Genomic DNA, 21,356 nt, shown 5'->3' with positions numbered 1-21,356 from the left:
AACCTATAATAACCATATCTAAAATACATTTTGACTCTCCACTATACTGACAGTGAAATGTTCCCAGGATCTTCAGATCATTGTCTTAAGACATTTGCACTTTGCAGATGAGACAATAAAACGAGAATAGTAAAGTGCAGGGAATGAGACATTAGGTTATGTGCCCTTTACACGCATTATACACGCTTGTTATCTTATCTAGTGCCAATATACTGCCAAAGTGACCCATTGGAAAGAACCTTTTGATAAAATAAATATCAAGTAAGCATACCTTCCATGTGCTTTTGTAAATTTGAAATATCATGACCTTTTCGTGCCAAGGAACGCATTCGCTGCTCTTGTTTCTGTTTCACTGCATCCTCCTGTGCTTTCTGCATGCTCACGTATAGATCTCTGGTTTGTTGACTGTGAAACTCCTACAAAAATACAAATTGAGAAAGAAAACTTTTTGTTTTATTACAAAACAGTGTTTATACTCGGACTGTATTTCATGACGCTCCTGCTTCATAACACAAGGCTTAAAAAGGTGTTAATTATTTTGGCGTACTCCACCTCAGCAAACCAAATATACTGAAAATGTATATGCTGTTCACCAATTACTGCTTACAATCCTAGAACTTAACATTGTATTTTGTTACGATTGTATGATTAAAGTGGAAGCTCTTCGGAAAACACTGTCTGCCTATTATTGATGAAAAGTGTCCATCCAATTTTTGAGTGAAAACTGTTCTGTCATTTTGCCATCAGTGGCAAAAAAATATATATATGTTATGGTTTAAGCCAAGCTGGAGTAAGTTTTCCTCAGCAATTTGAGTGAAAGCAAGAGTTTATTTATAGTGTGGTTACAAACTTTCCTAAAACTTTCCTACAAGATCACTAAAAATGTCCCAGCACAATACAACATTTAGCGCATTCCAAGCAAGTAACCTTTAGCCTACATAAGGCCCCTATCTGCAGATACCAAATGACTGTGAAATACTACTTGAAATGTGTGACTGAAATTATCATACAATATCTCTTTTTGGGAAAATGTGACTATGCAAAATAGATATTAAACAAGAGCAAAGAAAACCAAAGGTGTTCAAATTACTTCTTTCTCTCTCTGTTTCCTCATATCATCTTCAAACTGCCTCTCCATCATTTCCCTTTCTTGTGCCAGTCGTTGTTCCTCTTCCTGCTCTTCCTGACGACGGAGTTCATCCTCAAGATGTTTCTGCCTTCGTCGCTCCTCAACCTGAGCTTTAATGGCTTCCTGAAATTTAAATGATATAGCTTAAAACTTTCTGTAGGTGAAATAAACATGAAAACTTACATATTATGCATGCAGTAAAATGGAAGGGTGGGTTAACTAAAAAGCTGCTTAAAAAGGTATATTTGGAGAAACAAAATCAAAAATACTCCTCTATGGAATTACTCTTTATTATATTTTTAACAGATATAGCTTAATTATCACTACTTTTTCTTCTTTACCATATTAAGTAACACCCATTAGCAACATTAAATATTGTTGACAACAGAAGCATTGTTAGCCTTAGTTCTTGTTAGAGGCTTAGCGACCCGACCCCCCCCCCCCCTCAATTAAAGCCATAAGTAATTGTTAGCCATCCTTTTTCTGAGTTCAGAGTTGGGGTGTTGGTGTTAGTTGTTCTCCTTCTAGTTTAACACAAGTCGTCCATGAATATTGGGTAGTCTAATGGTGGGCGTTGGTGGGCCTTAGCTAGCAAAGATCCGGAGCTGGACTACGGATATCTTATGTGGGGGTCAGAGACACCCCCCCCACCCCCACTGATGTGACTGGATGACGAACTGATGAGTAATTTACACAAAGCGGGCAAATCCTTTATCTGACATTTATGCAAGAAGATAGTATGGCACAGCAAGACTTGATACTGGAGTGCAGTACTCTAAAGTAAGGAGGACTGTGCCTTTGTTGCATACATTTAAATGAAATCCGGCAAATCTTCAGTGAAATAACTATAGCTATATAAATGTAATGAATTATTATTATTATAACTGGAAAAGCATAGAGAAAAGGTTAAGACTCTTGACAGTTAATAATGACAGAAAATGATCTGCTGTAAAAAAAACATTATTAGAAAGTTTACATTTCATTAACACACTGAAAGTATGTCAAAATAAACTTACTTATAAGGTTTCAGCACAATACAGGAAAGAAAGGTAATTCAAAGAGTTATAACGTGTGACGAAAAAAAAAAAGAAACACCTGGGTCCGCTGTAATTAAACACTGCCATAATATAGCATATGCTGTGTTACAAAATTTAAAAACACCCCAGGCACTGTGTCTTGTTTAGCTAAAAGCATTCTGATTTACTGACTGTAGTCTATGAATCCAGAATATGTGTAAGAATCAAACTTTTCTCCTACTTGCTGCACATTTTTTTAATTGGATGTTGTATGGCTCATTACATGATTACAAGTCCCCTTTTTGTGTGTATATATATATATATATATATATATATATATATATATATATATGTACAACTGAATTAACCTGTTCCTGAAAGAAACAGTGTGAAATACAACATGAATGTAATTAGTAGGAAAAGTAAGTTATTAATGTAGCCGATATATCAGGATTATTTGAGCACTTGTGCTGCCAGGACAGGCTTTGGCCCTTTGCAGCTCTCAATAGAATTAACTGGGTGTGCAAATATCATGTTACAAGTAACTTTAGGAAATTGTTGTATTGTTTTAGAACTACTTCATCAAACACTTGTGTGTAACGAAATCATTGGTTTTCTCTGATACAATTTGTTTTTGTTCTGAGTTATTGTTTACAATATTGTAATTAAATGTTTCTGGAGAGCAGGTTAAAGTGATGTTACTCAAATATTTCTGGTCTAAAGATTTAAGAAATCAACACAATGTATTTAAATAAATGGGAAACAATGAAAGATTTTGATTTATTAATATTGAAAATGATTTTTTACATCAGTGCACTAACCTATATGTTGCTTCTCAATTCCACAAACTCAATTGATCCAAACTGATTAAATATATCAGAGAATATTGATTCAGCCACTAATGTAATGTAAACTTATTAGAAATAATAGGAATATATCTTTGGTTTATCTAACATAGACTAATAACCTCAGCACCATTTTGTGATTTTCAGAAATAACAATAATAATTATGTTGATAAAAATTAACATATTAGTCACATGTGTAAACTGCAAAAAGTAAATGAAGCCAGGGAGATATAAAGACACCAGCAAGTTAAAAACATTTCTGCAAAACGCCCACCTGGTGTTCTATCTGCTTTTGTCTCTTTCGTTCCCGTTCCTCAATTTGAGCTGGATCCAGGAGGGCTGTCATACTGCGAAGATAGCTGTGACATGGGAGGAAAAACACTATTTTCATTTCCGATGCATTTTTCTTTTCCTCATTACATCAAATATTACAAGCAGTGTTTGCAGTATATTGACAACACAACACAGTCAGATTTCCATTACATTTATGTGGAACTTACGTGTTTCTTGTTACCCCAAAAACATTCCCTTCTGTACTGACTCTTCCCAAGTTGTCTGCATATGAAGAGGACACATTGCCATTGGCATTGGTATAAGCAGCAGAGGAAGATATTTCCCTTTCATCTGGGTGACAAGCAGGTTCAGAAGGTTCAGATCTTGCTGTATTTAATGGAGACACCTTGGTTCTCTGAAAGGAATCAAAGTGTGCAGCCCATTTATCATGGTCTTCAGCCTGAAAAAGAATTCATATAATAAGGTCACAAATAAGGCATCAGGAACACAGATTGATTTCAAAGACTAATCATCTTAAAACTGAATACTTGATAGTGATAAACAAAACAGTTAATTCGCTTCTTCATACTTGTAAACGCTTCTCTTTTTCTTTCATTTTTCTTATTTTTGCTTCTTCTCTCTGTCTGTCCAGCTCTTCCAGCCACAGCTTTTGTTGTTCTCGTTTTTTAGCACTAAAAGCATGTTCCAAAGGAGCTGCCTCCTAAAGTGTAAATTAAAAACATTTATCAAAATTGTTCTGTTATTAAAACCTTATTATTGGTAACTATTTAATGTAAGCATTTCCAATTAATTTTTTAATCAGAGCATTAAACTCATATATACAGGTTAGGTCAGGTTGGGGAGCACTGCACTGGTACAGTGTGTTGCCACACCCACCACATGATCCTGGTTGGCAACCCCCCAGGCAGACACACGGTCCAGTCCCACCCTCCAGAAATGACCCTCTATCTGCCACAGCTAGATGTTACGTGGGTGTCCCCTTGGCCTGGTCCATCCACTCAGGTCCTTAACAATGAGAATCCTGTGAGCTGGATCACCCTCGGGGAATCGCGCCACATGCTCACAGTGCCGTAACTGACGCTCTCTCACAAAGCAGGTAACGTGCCTCATTTGGGACTCTATGAGCAACCGCTCATTCAACACAAAGTCAAACCAGCAGTACTCAAGGATTCTCCAAAAAGATACAGTACCTAAGGAGTTCAGTCTTCGTCTCAGGTCACTGCATAGTGTCCATGTCTCACAACCATATAGCAAGACAGGAAGCAGCAGGACTCTAAAGACTTGAACCTTCGTCCTTTTGTTTATATATCAGGAGCACCACACACCTCTTTCCAACGACCTCATGACCTCCCAATGCTCTCCCAATCCGTCTACTGACTTCATAGGAAGTCACCAGAGACATTAAAGTCACTGCTGAGTTAAATAAACCTCTCGACAAGGTCAACACTCTCTCTGCAGACAGACACACTGCTGATGGCTGTGCCCAAGAGGTCATTACAGGCCTGGATATTGGTTTTTATCTAGGACACTCGCAAGCCCAGACACTCAGACTCCTCGCTCAGTCTCTCGAAAGTCCCGATCAGAGCCTCCATTGACTCCACGAAGATCACAGCATCGTCAACAAAGCCAAGACCAGTGAATCTTTCTTCACCAACAGATGCCCCACAGCCACTGGACCCCACAACCTTTCATATATATCAAGGTAGTATTGGTTTTTTCATTTTAAACTTTGGAAGAAACAGTGAGAACTGAAATACAGTGGATTAAAAAAATAATAATAAAAGTATGCTTCACTTTCTGCACTTTCTTTCATTGCGTTGCAGATTTAATTTTAAATGTATGAATTTGAAATTCTTTCCTATAAAGCTACACTCAATAACCCATAATGCCAAAGTGGAAACATGTTTTCAGAAAAATTTGGAGACTTCTTAAAATATCAAAAACTGAAATCTTGACCTTCATATAAGTATTTATACCCTTTGATGTGGTACTCCAAATTGTGGTCAGGTGCATCCAGTTTGCTTTAATGATTCTTGAGATGTAGATTGACTGTACTTTGATTGGCAACAATGGCAAATTTATTAATTTAAAAGTAAATCTACAATCTAAATCTTTCAAAAAATCGTTTTATGTCTTGTTTCATCACTCTTTCATCTAATTTAAGCTGTGAAAATACAATAAGCATAAAATTCTTAAATTTACTTCATCAAATTCAGGGTCACAGGTATACAGTACACGATAATTTGCCATTTATGAAACCATACGTGATAAATTAAAACTATTACAAAAACAGCTTTGTACCAACAATCAGGCCATCATCAATTACAGGGATGTAAAACAGTGGCTGCAAATTAATATTTGAAGCATTAATACACGGTAAGTCAACCCCTTTTTGCTTAATTAGGCACATACATTAGGTTTTGCAGTACAGTTTTATTTTTTGAAATCACCTTCACATTTTTATTCTCTTCAGTTGGAGTTGACATTCCATTTCCATTTCTTTCTAAATTATATCTATTGAGCATTACCCTTTTGAAAAGCAGACATCAGTATGAAGACTGAGATATCAATTACTATCTCCTACTCACATCAGGTTTAGGTTAGCACAGGTGATCTGCCTGAAGGAGACAAAGCAGCATACGTCCAGTTCTCCTGAATCAAAAGCAAGCTCAAACCTGTGCTAATATTTTGGAGAAAATCCATACATATTGACTGAAATGGAAGTACATGTAACAAGGGCTCCAGATGGATAGCCTGGCTACAACAAAAACCTTTACCTTATCTGGGTCTCTAGGAGCAATTTTCCCCCACCTCTCATTTTGTAAGAATTGTAACCTGTGTAAAATTGTGAAAATTTTAACTTGCTCTGTTAATGATGAAAATAATTGTGGCACCCATCACATATTTGATTTCAAACCAGCTTCTGTCAAAGGTAAATCCAACAGCTGCACCTAAAAAGTCCTTTAATTTGACATTAATATTAAGATTTCACCAGCAATGGATGCTGAAGCTTCTACTGTGTGTATACATCAAAATAAATATTAAAATGTTTTTCAAAACATCTTAGTAGTCACTCTACAAATGTACAGTAGATAAAATTAAAAGACTGTTGCTGCCCAAATGTCAGTTTAGGCCTTTCCTCAGTCATGCCTGTCAGTTGGCCTGGCATCTCATCCAACCTTCACCCTTCACTGTCCGAGTGAAGAGCTCAAATGACAGCTACAAACAGGCTGCTTCCTCAGTTTCAGTCCAACTTCACAACCTGGGTCACCCAACCAAAAGGTATTCAGCAGTGAACACCATTCCCAGTCCTGGCAAAGGCACTGGTTTGTGGTTTATTTGTTTCAGAAGGGAATTATCATGAATAAATCATGGTAGTTTCATGTTTGGAGTGTTCTACATCTGGCTCACCTAATTAAACCTGCTTGCAACCTTACCAAAAACATAGGGTACTTGACAGCATAGGTTCAAGGATCAATGAGGCATAAAAGACCCACACAGGACTAAGTGGGTATTGGTCATTTTACTAGGGTTTTAGTGGCACACAAGACCTGTTAAGAAAGCAGATGTAATAGAGCCCTGGCATTCCTGAGTGAACTGCATCTCATACCAATATTTTGATCAACCCTGTACTTCATCCGATAACAAAGGTGTAAATTACAGTTGAGCTGATGCCTTTGCAGAGACTCCTTCAGACGATCAGGCTTTGATTGAAAAAAATGAGTGTGTAAATACAAGCAACCATCACAAGATGATAAAGAGTGTGGCAATCTAAGAAGATATTCTCTCCAGATTGAGAGTAGTAGCAAAGAAGGAAACCTCTGCAACTCTACCTTAACAAGTATAATAGACATGGCTATGAGAAGACCCAGGGCAGAGCCAGGACACAGTGAAGGGATTATATCTTTGGCTGGCCTGGAAGTGCCCAATTATTTTTGAAGATAACTGGGTGGCTTGCTCTGTCCAACCTGGCATATTGTCTTCACAATCCTAACCAAGAAAAATGAATGGATTGTGAAGTTTTAAATTTATATTCATATTCTCCCCAAAACAAGGCCAATTCGGAATCAACAAATAACCTTTCATGCATATTTTTGGGGAAGCTGGGGGAGACTAAAGCATCTGAAGGAAAATGTATGCAGACACAGGAAAAACATGCAAACTCCACACATACAGCAACCAAGCGCAGGATTCAAATCCAGGTAACTGGAACCATGGGGGCAAGAGTGCTAACCACTCTGACACAATGCCATCCAAACCTGATATTACTTAATAAAAAACAAAATAAAAGTGAAGCGTGTTTAGATAACAGCAAGCCAGTGTCCTTTTGTGTGGGTGGATGGTTACCTTCATTGTTAGGTGAAGTGCTGGTTTTGTGCCTTTAGTAAATGCTGTTTTAATACCCTTTTGAAGAAGATGGACTGAAAGATAAGACATTAGACATGAAAGCTTAGACTCAAAATAATTTGTTAAAAGATTTTAAAGAACAGCATGGGACACAAATGGAACTTAAAAGAGGGGGGTGCCTAATGTAATTTTTGCCTCAAGAAGAACTAATTTGTGACAGGTATATTGAACAGATGCTCCTTAATGAAGTATAAACAGGAAAGCAAATCAAATTATTTCCAAATAATTAACTGAATCAAACATGTATGCAGTTTACGGTTTGTTTGTCCCTACCTCACAGGGAGCTGGAGTCACACCATAGTAGACTAGAACATTCACGGCTGTTCTGTTTTGCAAGTGTTTCACTAAAGTTTCATGTACTAATTTAAACAGTCTATGCTTGCCTGAATAAAATTTGTACAGACTACTTTCCTTTGAGCGTCATACTTTCTTACTGAACTACAACTACACTTTTAAAATAAATTTCTGCTGCTGTACAATGTCTGCCTTCGTTGTTTGATCACTTGCAGTGACTTTACTGTCATCTTAATTTTAACAAATATGATCACTGTATTGTTAGAAGCTGGCTGTCAGTTACATTTACAGTGGGATCTATCTACTTAGTGCAATAGTTCTTAAGCATTTTATACTTTGTACCCATTTTCAATAAACAAAAAAAAAGTCATCAGCACAATACATATTAATTTCTGCTATAGAATCCCAGTTAGATTTTTTTGCATACTGTGCACTACTGAAGAACATTATGAATATTCTCTATGAAGTGTACAATCTAGATAGATAGATAGATAGATAGATAGATAGATAGATAGATAGATAGATAGATAGATAGCACACAGAACATAAAACTTTGTCAGACATCTTAGCTCATTCACTATTAATTTACAATAAAATGCTTAACAGCAACTTATTTCTTGTATAGCCCAAAATCACACAAGGATTACTGCAATGGGCTTTAACAGGCCCGTTTTTTTGACCCACATTCCCCACCCCTGAGCCTTGACTCCCTAAAAAGACAAAAAATACCCTTGTAGGGAAAAAAGGAAGAAATCTTAGGAAAGACAATTCAAGGTGGACTGGGCATGCAATGGGTGTCAAAAAAATGGGGTAAATACAATACACAAAACAAAGCACAACACAAGTAATCCTCTTCACAGAGCTAGATGACCAATCTATCATTGCCACCTCAGGAATACAATACAAAAGTACAATAGTAGCAGTACAAACAACAAATCGTCACCTGACAATACCAACAACTTATCTTCTTTTCCCATCCCTACAAAATCTTAATGACGGTAAATGAAACGCATACATAAATATTGCTAGAATAACAATTTAATTGGCACGTAGACTTATGTTGCTTAACTGGAAGAATCCTCACTCACCTCTTTTAAGTCAGTGGATAACTGATGTTATATATATTATCTAAAATTGGATAAAATCAAACTCTCACTTACAGGATCTGTAGAATAACATTTTAGAATAAGCATTTAAATTAAGGAAGTGGATTCTCTCCCCTCTTTTTTATTCTATTTATTTTTATTCATTTATTTATTTACATATTTTTTACTATTATTAAAATTTTATTCTGTTGACCTAGCTCTCTTTCTCATGGGCGGGGGTTCATTTGTTATTGTTAAACTTGACTTGCTTGTATGGAATGTTATTTGATTTTAATAAAATTAATAAAATGTCTAAAAAAAAAAACAATTTAAACATGAATAATACTGAATTCACAGAATCTTCAAATCATGACACAGTATACATATAACACAACATGCAAGAAACACCCCAACAGACAAGTTCACGAAGTTCAAAGCACCTGTTCATTTTGAAAGATGAACAGATAAACCAGTATAAAACAGAAACACTGAAAGTATCATTTGTAAAGTATTTATAATCTTACCAAATACTGCAGCCTGTGTGCTGAGGGAAAAGCTGATTGAGACAATGTATATGGAATCTCATAGCTGGTCTTGTAGCAGCTAGTCAACATATGAAGTCCAATACTTTGCAGTCAGTTTTACTCTTTTGTCTTTAAAAATATCTCAACACCTAACATGTACAATATATTGATCCTGAATCTTGGTCACATTCAAACTTGAATTTGAAACACACAAAAGAGGCATATTTGCACAACATCTGATATAAACAGTGTTGGGTAACACAGACACTAATCACATCAAAAGAAATGCAGCCTTTGGAGCGCATTGAATTGCCATAAATAGTATATTTTAAATTAATATATAACCTAAAATTCAGTACTTACACTAAGAATGTCTGGCGACCCCAAGTTTAAGTAGTATTAACTTAATGCTATTAAGGATTACAGACTGGATGTTCACTATGGGAATTATGGAAACTGCATAAGGACATTATTAATCAAAATTAAATTTTATTCCTGAACTGTTTTTCCATTAATTTATATTCCTTTAATACATATTTCATTTTGTAATGACTATACATGTATTTACTACAATATCTTCATTCTTTATTCTTCAATTATTTTCTTTAGTACTGTAATGTGGTGTTCTAAGGCAATCAAATTTAAAAAACTCTTATGTGATAACTCAGGTGTCCACTTTGTATTCACTGAAAAAGTTTTTGAATTGTAGATTTAATGTCAGAGAATGAACAGTCACAGATGATGGCAATATTGTCACCTGCCATCACAGGTTTACTTACCCCCAAGATAAATGAAGAGCGAATTGCAGCTGGTACATCCTGTTGGGGGAAAATGGCAGGCTTCTCAGACTGTGCATGTGACATGTTGCTGTTTTTTTCTGAACTCCCTGTGGTTTCACTCCGAGTTTCAAGCACAACAGAAGACCCATCACTTAATGGAGGCTAGAAAATTGCACATAAAACAGAAATTACCGTCATAGTATATCTAGAGGATTGGAAAATATAAAATAAGTAATGCTTAATGTACTGTTAAAAATTAATGTAATTACTAAGTTTATATTCTTACATTAAAATGTTACTAATGTTTGCCAAATATCAACTGTGTGATGTGCAACTAGTCTGAACCTGAAGTGCACATTTCACAATATAAGCGAGTAACAGGTTTTTGTGTTATGTATCTTGCAAAACAAATTAGGAAAAAAGGAATCTGACAAACAACATGAGATCATTTAGTCTACAAATCTTATTTGGTTACCCATTAGCTAAGTTGTGCCAGTATCTCATCTGGATACTTTTTAAAAGTAGTCAGGTTCAAACAATCAACTGTAAAATTGGAGAACCCACACAGTTCTGAGATCAAACACCAAGACCATGGAAATACAGTATGTGGTAGTTTCTTTTAAATGCGTCACCATCATGTCTTTAAAGTAAAGTAAAAGGTGTTAGTGCTCTGCACAACCTCTCAGATGAACTTCACCCTTATCAGGTAGGGGCAGGTCAAGTTCAAAAGACACTAAAATTAGTGCAGCTAACATGTAAACCCCTTCCTCTATTTATGTTGATTTATAAAAGAAATGTTTAAGAACTAATTTTGTGAAGATGCATCCAAGCACAAAGCCCAATAAATAAATGAAAAATGTAATAATAAATAAAGCAATGGAAAATAGAAGAAAAAAAACAAAGGCTGCATGACCATATTCATCAGCCTTTTATTTTGACTCAATTGCTTATTTACTTTCAACATTTGTAGTTGTTCTGCTATCTCTTCACATTGCATAAAGTAAGTTGTAGACTTCTCTTAAGGGAAGCACATATTGACAAAAAAGCATGTACTTTGTATGCTGAGATATTACATTACTTACTTTTCAAGCAACAAAATACTATTTTTTTAATTTCATTAACAAGTACCTGCTGAAGAACTAAATCATAACAGCACATTTATTTTTAGTGTGGGATTCAGAAACAAGGGTATTTTCTATATAAGTAAAGTGGTTGGGTGTACCGAGTCTTGGTTTCTGAAAATGCACTTCTCCAAAAAGACAGTAATGCAAAGTGTCAACACAACACACACAACTGCGACATGTCTGATGACTCATAATTCGTCAGTTCCTAAATTTAGAACTATGGACAGAGTGGCTTGCAGGCAAATAAGAATGGAATTGTGCTTTGTTGATGTAACAATCTGCTCACTGGCTGCTGCCCAGAATTTCCCAGACACATCACATTTCCTCCTTCATCTTTCTGTGTCTAGGCCTTGATGTATTTTTAGTCAAACACTAGGAGTATAAATTTAATACAACAGAACCAATTATTTATTCGTCAGATTCTATCCTTTGTGGGAATGATGTGGGTGAGAAAAATTGATTGACGTTAAATCAATCAATTATTTATCTGTTTTGACTTTAGCAATGCCAGTAATTAATCCTTGCAGCATCTTTCGGTCAAAGTTGACCCAAGTTTGTGTTTGAAGTCAATGAAAGCACCCTACATTTCATCTGTTCAAGATAAACTTTTCTGCCTTCTCCGTCATTTTCTCAAATTAATGAACAGTAAAAAAGTTAAACATTCCATAATTTGTACAGCTTCTCAAAAATGTTCACCTTGCCATGTCTTTTGGGTCAATTTTTACCCACTGTTGACATTAATGGATTTGCCACTGCATTTAGGGTAATTTGTTTAGAATCCATAAAAAAAAAAAAAAAAAACACCTTTTTTTAGGGTATTGTGTAGCTGGCATTCTTCTCCCTTGCTAAGACTGGTCTATTAACAGGACCTCTACGGCAATGAATGTGTATGGATGTGTATATCCGGCGCCGCCGTGAGTGGCAGCCTTTTCAGCAGCTCCGTGTATGACTGTATATGTATGTGTACTTTTCTACTTTTATTTTATTTTTTCTATTTTTATTTATTGATCACTCCTACCACTTTATTTTATGTGGATTCCTTCCCTGGACACACTTACTTTTACAACGTGGGCATGGATTTTAACACGCCGAGACTCGCCTATTCAAGTACTCAACTTCGGGCGCTGAGAACAAATGCCAGTGCCGGTGTGGTTCCATATTTACCCGACAAGGTAAGAAGGCGGTATCGTGGCAGCAGAGCCGAAACTAAGCTAAAAAAGAAGCGGCTTGCGAGAAAGTGGCGTTTCAAGCCTTCGGTGCCTTCTGTGATTCTGGGGAATGTAAACTCAATCTCAAATAAGATCGACGAACTGGCTGCGCTGGTGAAAAATGTAAGGACCTACAGAGAATGCAGTTTGTTGTGTTTCTGCGAAACGTGGCTAAATAACACCATCCCAGATGCCAACGTGGAGCTACCCGGGTTTAGCACAGTTAGAGCGGACAGAGATGCAAGTACCTGTGGTAAGCACAAAGGAGGAGGACTCGCTCTCTATGTTAATACACGGTGGTGTCACTCTGGACATGTTAACGTCAAAATCTCCACTTGCTGCAGGAATATCGAACTGTTGGCCGTAAGTTTACATCCCTACTATTTGCCCAGAGAGTTTGGACATGTCATTGTTGTTATTGTATACATTCCTCCTCGGGCAGACGTGGAGTCAGCAAGTGACATCATCCATTCCGCTGTTGCTAAGTTACAAACGCAGCACCCTGAGGCGCTTATGCTAATCGCTGGAGACTTTAACCATGTGACGCTGGACAAAACATTGCCTGCATTCTCCCAGTATGTGGACTGTAACACCCGGGGAAATAAGACTATTGATTTACTGTATGCAAACGTTAAAGACGCATACAGCGCCACCCCGCTGCCTGCGCTTGGGAAAGGAGATCATAACCTGGTTCAGCTTCAGCCTCACTATAAACCAAAAGTTAGAGTCCTACCTGTAACCACACGATCATTCAGGAAGTGGACCCCGGAGGCTGAGAATACTCTGAGAGAACTTTTTGGAACTACAGACTGGGATATCCTGCAGGGATCTCATAATGAGAACATTGAGGAAGTTGTTGACTGCACTACTGACTACATCAACTTCTGTATGGACATTGTAGTTCCAGTAAGAACTGTACGCTGCTATGCTAACAACAAGCCATGGATTACAAGTGACATCAAGGGCCTTTTGAATCAGAAGAAAAGGGCTTTTAAAGACGGTGATCAGCATGAGCTCAAGCGCGTGCAGAAGGAACTCCGAGTCCAACTCAGGGCGGCGAAGGAGCAGTACAGGAGAAAGCTGGAGCAGAAGTTGCAGAATAACAGCATGAAGGAAGTGTGGGATGGGATGAAGATCATCACTGGCTGCAGCTCGAAGCGGGGTACCACCATTGAGAGAGACGTGAAGAGAGCAAACCAAATGAACAACTTTTTTAACAGGTTTGACCACCCTAACCCACTCTCACTCTCACCTCGGAGTACTGCACCCTCCACACATCCTTCTGCTGATACCAGCATAGGAAAAACATCCCCACCCATAATAATAACAGCGCAAGTGAGCAGAGAGCTGAGGAGACTTCGTGCCAGCAAAGCAGCGGGTCCAGATGGAGTATCGCCACGACTGCTGAAGGTCTGTGCATCGGAGCTGGGGGGTCCTCTACAGCGCATCTTCAACCTGAGCCTGGAACAGGGGAGAGTCCCGAGGCTTTGGAAAACATCTTGTATCACCCCAGTCCCAAAGGTATCACGTCCTAGTGAGCTGAATGACTTTCGGCCTGTTGCTCTGACATCACATGTGATGAAGACCATGGAGAGGCTGCTGCTTCACCACCTTAGGCCACAGGTTCAACACGCCCTTGACCCTCTGCAGTTTGCATATCAGGAGAAGGTGGGAGCGGAAGATGCCATCATCTATATGCTACACCGATCCCTCTCTCACTTGGACAGAGGCAGTGGTGCTGTAAGAATTATGTTTCTAGACTTCTCTAGCGCCTTCAACACAATCCAACCTCTGCTCCTTAGGGACAAGCTGACAGAGATGGGATTAGATTCATACCTAGTGGCATGGATCGTGGACTATCTTAAAGACAGACCTCAGTATGTGCGTCTTGGGAACTGCACGTCTGACATTGTGGTCAGCAACACAGGAGCGCCACAAGGGACTGTACTTTCTCCGGTCCTGTTCAGCCTATATACATCGGACTTCCAATACAACTCGGAGTCCTGCCATGTGCAAAAGTTCGCTGATGACACTGCTATCGTGGGCTGTATCAGGAATGGGCTGGAGGAGGAGTATAGGGACCTAATCAATGACTTTGTTAAATGGTGCGACTCAAACCACCTACACCTGAACACCAGCAAAACCAAGGAGCTGGTGGTGGATTTTAGGAGGCCCAGACCCCTCATAGACCCAGTGATCATCAAAGGTGACTGTGTGCAGATGGTGCAGACCTATAAATATCTGGGAGTGCAGCTGGATGATAAATTAGACTGGACTGCCAATACTGATGCGCTGTGCAAGAAAGGACAAAGCCGGTTATACTTCCTTAGAAGGCTGGCTTCCTTCAACATCTGCAATAAGATGCTGCAGATGTTCTATCAAACAGTTGTGGCGAGCGCCCTCTTCTACGCAGTGGTGTGCTGGGGAGGCAGCATTAAGAGGAAAGACGCCTCACGCCTGGACAAACTGGTGAGGAAGGCAGGCTCTATTGTTGGCATGGAGCTGGACAGTTTAACATCTGTGGCAGAGCGAAGGGCGCTCAGCAGGCTCCTATCAATTATGGAGAATCCACTGCATCCACTAAATAATGTCATCTCCAGACAGAAGAGCAGCTTCAGCGACAGACTGCTGTCACTGTCCTGCTCCACAGACAGATTGAGGAGATCGTTCCTCCCCCAAACTATGCGACTCTTTAATTCCACCAGGGGGGGTAAACGTTAATATTTAACATTATACATAGTTATTGTCTGTTTTTTTCACCTGTATTATTATCATTCTTTAATTTAATATTATTTATTGTATCAGTATGCTGCTGCTGAAGAATGTGAATTTCCCATTGGGATTAATAAAGTATCTATCTATCTATCTATCTATCTATCTATCTATCTAGCAAAATGGGGCATTGCCCACTTTGTCCTAAACCTTATACCACCCCCTACAATAATATTTAAAGTTACAATGAGCTGTTTACTACTTACCAAATTCAATGGATTTTCAGGAACCAAGTGAACTGGATTAGCAGTCTCCACTTTCTTCCAGGGTTTAAGTCTAGTATCGTGATTCATATCTTTTTGCTGCTTCCTTAGCGCTAACTGTTCATCTATGGCAGAAAAGAAAATATATTATGGATGAATATGTTCTAAATGTTCTGCAGTACCAAACACGCCAGTATGGAAATAACCTTGCAAGAAAAACACTAAAAATACAAAACCACCAAATTATAAGTTGACTGTGTCTCATTCGTACTGCATGTATGAATACCCATTGAATGTTTTTCTTTTTTTTATTTCTTAATTTTATTGTAATCATTCCATACAAATATAGATCAATTTATACAAAAAAGAATTAAAGACAAATCAAACCCCACCCTTGAGAAGGAGAGCATGGCCAAAGGAGAATTGCTTAGGGCTTTTTAATAGGGCAAAAATAAACAAAAAAAAAAGGAAAAAATATATATACCGATAGGTAAATAAAAAATGGAGAAGGGAAAGAAATACGGAAATAATTATTTCTTCTTATTCTAAAATATTATTGATTAGATCCTGCCAGGTTTTGAAAAAATTCTGTACAGATCCTCTAACTGAGAATTTGATTTTTTCCAATTTCAAATAATATAAAACATCGGTTTCCCACTGGCTTATCAGAGGAGAGTTAAGATTTTTCCAAGTCTAGTATCTTGATTCATATCTTTTTGCTGCTTCCTTAGCACTAACTGTTCATCTATGGCAGAAAAGAAAATATATTATGGATGAATATGTTCTAAATGTTCTGTAGTACCAAACACGCCAGTATGGAAATAACTTTGCAAGGAAAACACTAAAAATATAAACCACCAAATTATAAGTTGACTGTGTCTCATTCATACTGCATGTATGAATACCCATTGAATGTTTCATCTAATTTACATAAGAATAAATTCAAGATTCAGTGATATAGGGGTCAACTTAAGATAGTGGCACATTACACAACATCTAGTTGGAGGAGATGTCAAATTTGGCAAATACAGTTGCTAGACTTGTAATTTGCCTCATCTAGGAACCACAGATTGTCATCATGCATATTTTTCAGCACAATTTCACATTTCCAAAGTATTGTGAGTTTGCTGCATTCTAACATCGCCAGTGCCTGTATAAAGGCTTTCCACATATGGAAAGTTCAGCCACAGTCTCTACCCTTTTATTTTTCCTTCTTCACATCATGAAAAACTCTTCTTCTCTTTGCAGTCTGAAACACAAATGCTTGTGTTCTTTCTTTCCTTCCTTCTGATCACACTTTAAGCATTGTACTTGTGGGGGAGTGTTCACTGGTTGTCTTGCACACACAGGAGCCTGCTCCTACAACTTAAAGACAAAAGTCAATAACCATTTCCATGGTTTTGTTGATGTTAAGCTGCAGATAATTCTTTCCACACTAAGAAACAAAGTTCTCCACCTGTCTCCTCTACTCTGTCTCATCCTCCTTATCAATATAGTACATTAGTGCAGAATCGTCAGGGAATTCATGCCAATGGCATGACTTGGGTTTATATTTATAGTCCAAGATATACAAAGTGAAGAGAAAATCATATAGGACTGTTCATACTGGTGTTCCAGTGTTTCTCATATCCATATCAGAGACCCAAGCCTTAGAAACTATGGTTTGCCCAACCAATAGTCCATTATCCAGGACATCAAAGGGCTCATATACCTGCATATCTGTAAACTTACCCCTTACAAAGGATGGATGGTATAGAATGCACTGAAGAAATCAAAAATCATAATCCTTTCAATACTTAGAGACAGATAATTACATCTTCCTCTTCAATCTTTGTCCAACAGGCAAACTGCAGTGGATCCAGTTGGTGAATCACAAGGTACTTCATATAGTCTGGGAAGAACCTCTCAAAAGGTCTTCATGATGCAAGACACAAGTACCATAGGCCTGCAGTCATTAGGTGAAGAGGCACCTGCCTCCATTGTAATTGGAACAATGTAGGATGCTTTCTACATCAGTGGTAATTTTGCAGCCTCACTGGCAGACAGAACAGGTGACAGAGAATACCACAAAACTGGTTAGCACTGGCCTTACAAACCTGAGGACTGACTCCATCTGGTCTCATATGGACAGGCCATACGGATGATCAGAGATGAAGTGGTAGTACTTCTTGATGTAGTAGGGATGATATAGGGAAACAAGTCATTGGAAAAAGGAGGCAGCGGGAGGCAAATATATTTAAAAAAACATTGAATCAAAGAAGTTTGCCTTCTCCACATTCAGTTATAGCACGTAAGCCCTGAATTTCCCCGAGTCCAGTAATTATGCCAAGTCCATTCCAAACATCTTTCATGTTATCCTGAGTGAGTTTGTTTTCCGTTTTAGCTCTGTAAGCTTCCTTTCCTTAGCTCAGCTTTTTCGTCCGCACTTGCTGGATGCCCTTTAGAGACTCTTTGTTACCAGATTTGAATGTTTTGTTTTTTTTCTTTTCATTTGGGAGAGTTTTTAGCTCCTTAATAATCCAAGGCTTTCTGTTTGGAAAGCAGTGCATTATTTGTGAGGGTGCAATAGGGTCAATTGACATTACAGTCAATGTAAAATAATAGGACCCCAGAAACAGTCGAAAACTTTGAAAAGTAATTCAGTCAAGACCCCTTAGTGTACTATAGCTTTTAACATATTTTTCAAAATGTCTCTCCTGGTAAAGCACTAAAACACTAAATGTCAAGAGAACCAAAATTACCCAGAAACTAATTTTGTTTAAAAATATATTTTTTAAAAATCTACTGCGTGCCAATTTTAACCACAACCTTTTGATCCTTTGAGTTATATGTATCACAGACACAAACAAATACAACGACAGGCAGACATAATGTCATAAATTGTCAAATAATGAGATTGTAGGATATTACATTTTTTTAAATAAAAACATTAAAATGTATAACTGAAATTTCAACCCTATCGCTGAATAGCAGACACAAAATGTGTTCAGACCATTTTCTATAAAGACCAATAATGAATAAATACGAGGTATGAAACCTTGATGAGAATACTATTTTAATAGCCATCTCTAATCAACTAAATAATTTCTTGGAAATTAGCCTTGATCAAAATTATTTTTAGAAACAATGGCGAGAAAAAATGCAAACTAATTCAAAAGGGCACCATAAGCAACTACCACACAAAGAAAAAAAAAATGATGGTGGCTCAGATGACACAGTAGTACTGAGGGCCAATTTAGTCTATTCAGACTGCTCAATCACAGAATTTACAAACAGAGAAATGTGCTTATCTTACCTTCATCATTCTGGCAGCTCTGCAGATGGCAGAAAAGTATCTAATGTTACAAATCACCTGCAGCGAACATTACCGTCACCTGCTTTGTTGTATAATCAGTACAATACCATAGAGGTTGACTTGGTAAACTTTGACTTACCAAGTTCCTTTTTCCACTGAGCCTTCTTTGCCTCTAGCTGCTCTTTTGCTTGTTCTCGTTCCCCAAGAGTGCTAAACAGCCCAGCTGAGACATCACTTGACAGATCCCTGTTTGTTAAAAAAAAAAATACAACCCTTAGGAGTTTACACAAGACTTAAGACAATAATTAGTTGTGAACGGGAGCCTATGAATGTGAACTTCTAGTCCTAAATGATGACATAAACTGTTCCAAGTCTGGGTCCCCCTGCCAGCTTCTTTAGTGTGTAGTTTAACTGCTTTTTAAAGGTAAAGCTGCAAGTCTTAGATTTTGCATGAAGATTTTTGTTTTTTTATTACTGTCTGCTAATTAGTAAAGAGCAAAACATACCTCCGGGAAAAACAGTAAAAAAATCTTTGATAGAAGATTTCTGCTGTTTAATACATTATTTTAACACAAGTTTCACAGTGCATTTGCTATTTTTTGAAATTATATGTTAGTCTTACTCAAAACAAGAGTACAGTTCCTGTGTTTTTAAAATAGTCTGTAAGACCTGCAAACTGACAGTAATTATTCCTATATTTGTGCATTATCATTCAGTAAGCGTATTTCATGTCTCAAAATAACTGAATGTTTTTTCTGAAGATATGAAACCAGTAGTTTGACAGGAATCCATTTCTAAGTTCAACATTTTGATAGAATCACATTTTCAGACAAAGAGGGTGTACAATCGAATTACTGTGAGTTGTTTAAGAAATTATGAGGGATTAAAGAGACTGAAATTTTTTTTGCTAAAAGTAACACACAACATTGCGTGGAATGCTTAGGTCACTCAATATATACACAATATAACTATAACAATATAACAGAGAAACAAACACATATAAACACTGAAGTTGGTATTTTGTAAGGCTTCCCTTACAATGTGAAATTGAAGCAAACTGCCTTGGTACACTTCCAAGTTTATTGAAGGATTTTCCACAACTGTTTTTTATTTATCTTGAAGTCTTTGTCAATAAGTTTCTTTCTTGAATGTGTATAATGAATAAAAATCTGTTTAAATTTCTCAGCTGTTACGACTGTATTGATTTGATCAGATCCTATGCATTGTTGTCGTAATACACCCATGACCATGCCACCATGCTTCACAGGTGTCAGTGTACCTGCCACCCACACGTCTTTTGAAATACTGGTGTCTTTGTTAACTTTTGACTCATCACTTTTGTGCTTGTTACCCTTCAGTTTCTATGCACAGCTGGAGCACGTATTTTTGTGCAAGAGGCTGAAAAAGTGGTTCTCTGGATTCGACATTTAAGTGTTGATCGTCAATTGCAAATAGCTTTTTGGGACTGCCACTGCTTTTTCTGCCTTCAACTTGTCTAGTTTACTCAGATTTCTTTAGGACACCTTGAATAACGCATCTTCAATAGCCTGCTTTGTTGTGCCACTGTTCATTCACAGATTGTTAATACAAAAAGTAAAATATGTGTGCATCAAAGTTTTTTTAGCTTAGCCATTACCACATTTTTTTTTCTTAAACCGAATCAATAGCTGACCTGCTTCAGCTAGTCACTCCCTCATGAATTCAAATCAAATGTGTTGTTGGTTTATTTTGGGGAGCAATCCTGTATTGTTTCTACCCATCACACCATATATCATTGGTTTTGTAAAAGCCAATAAATTCTTTTCTCATTTTATTGTATCAATTGTTATTTCTTATGATGCTATATTGTGTTTTCCCAAGATGCCTAATATTTTTCCACAGCACTCCGAAATGGAAGAATTCCGACTTAAAATATTCTAATGTGAAAAACTAACATACTCAAAAGGTAAGAAAAAGATACTAGAATCAGTTTATTTTATTCACAAACACACATCTGACAGTGGGTTTCTAATACTAAACAGAGAGTAAGATATTGTCTTTCATTCCAAACCTTGTACATTTTAGGACAAATCTGTGCATTTTTAAAACAAGTATAAGATAAGCATTCTGCGGTGGGTTGGCACCCTGCCCAGGATTGGTTCCCTGCCTTGTGCCCTGTGTTGGCTGGGATTGGCTCCAGCAGACCCCCGTGACCCTGTGTTCGGATTCAGCGGGTTGGAAAATGGATGGATGGAAGATAAGCATTGTACTTTTAATTTTATGTTGAAGCACATGAAAACAAGAAATACATATTTAATATGTTTCCTATACATACATGTCTCCTATCTTTGAACTTTTAAAAACAGAAAGCAAATCTCTCAGTAAGACAAACTCTAAAGTA

The 21,356-nt window shown here is 37.4% G+C and overlaps 1 protein-coding gene across 4 annotated transcripts in view; it reads right to left on the bottom strand.

The window, feature by feature from the left end:
• ccdc66 (coiled-coil domain containing 66) overlaps positions 1-21,356 on the bottom strand; it is a 58,267-nt gene that overhangs the window by 29,710 nt on the left and 7,201 nt on the right. For all 4 annotated transcript variants that reach the window (XM_028825352.2, XM_028825353.2, XM_028825355.2 and 1 more), the window contains exons 6-13: positions 19,116-19,222; positions 15,685-15,806; positions 10,375-10,536; positions 3,854-3,985; positions 3,492-3,724; positions 3,266-3,350; positions 1,091-1,252; positions 272-416 (exon numbers count right to left, since the gene is read on the bottom strand). In XM_028825352.2, coding sequence (XP_028681185.1) covers positions 272-416; positions 1,091-1,252; positions 3,266-3,350; positions 3,492-3,724; positions 3,854-3,985; positions 10,375-10,536; positions 15,685-15,806; positions 19,116-19,222 — 1,148 coding nt within the window. The remainder of the gene's footprint in view (positions 1-271; positions 417-1,090; positions 1,253-3,265; positions 3,351-3,491; positions 3,725-3,853; positions 3,986-10,374; positions 10,537-15,684; positions 15,807-19,115; positions 19,223-21,356) is intronic.

This window comes from Erpetoichthys calabaricus, chromosome 18, assembly GCF_900747795.2.
Source record: "Erpetoichthys calabaricus chromosome 18, fErpCal1.3, whole genome shotgun sequence".
Lineage (NCBI taxonomy): Eukaryota > Metazoa > Chordata > Cladistia > Polypteriformes > Polypteridae > Erpetoichthys > Erpetoichthys calabaricus.
This window is presented reverse-complemented; position numbering and strand designations above follow the sequence as displayed.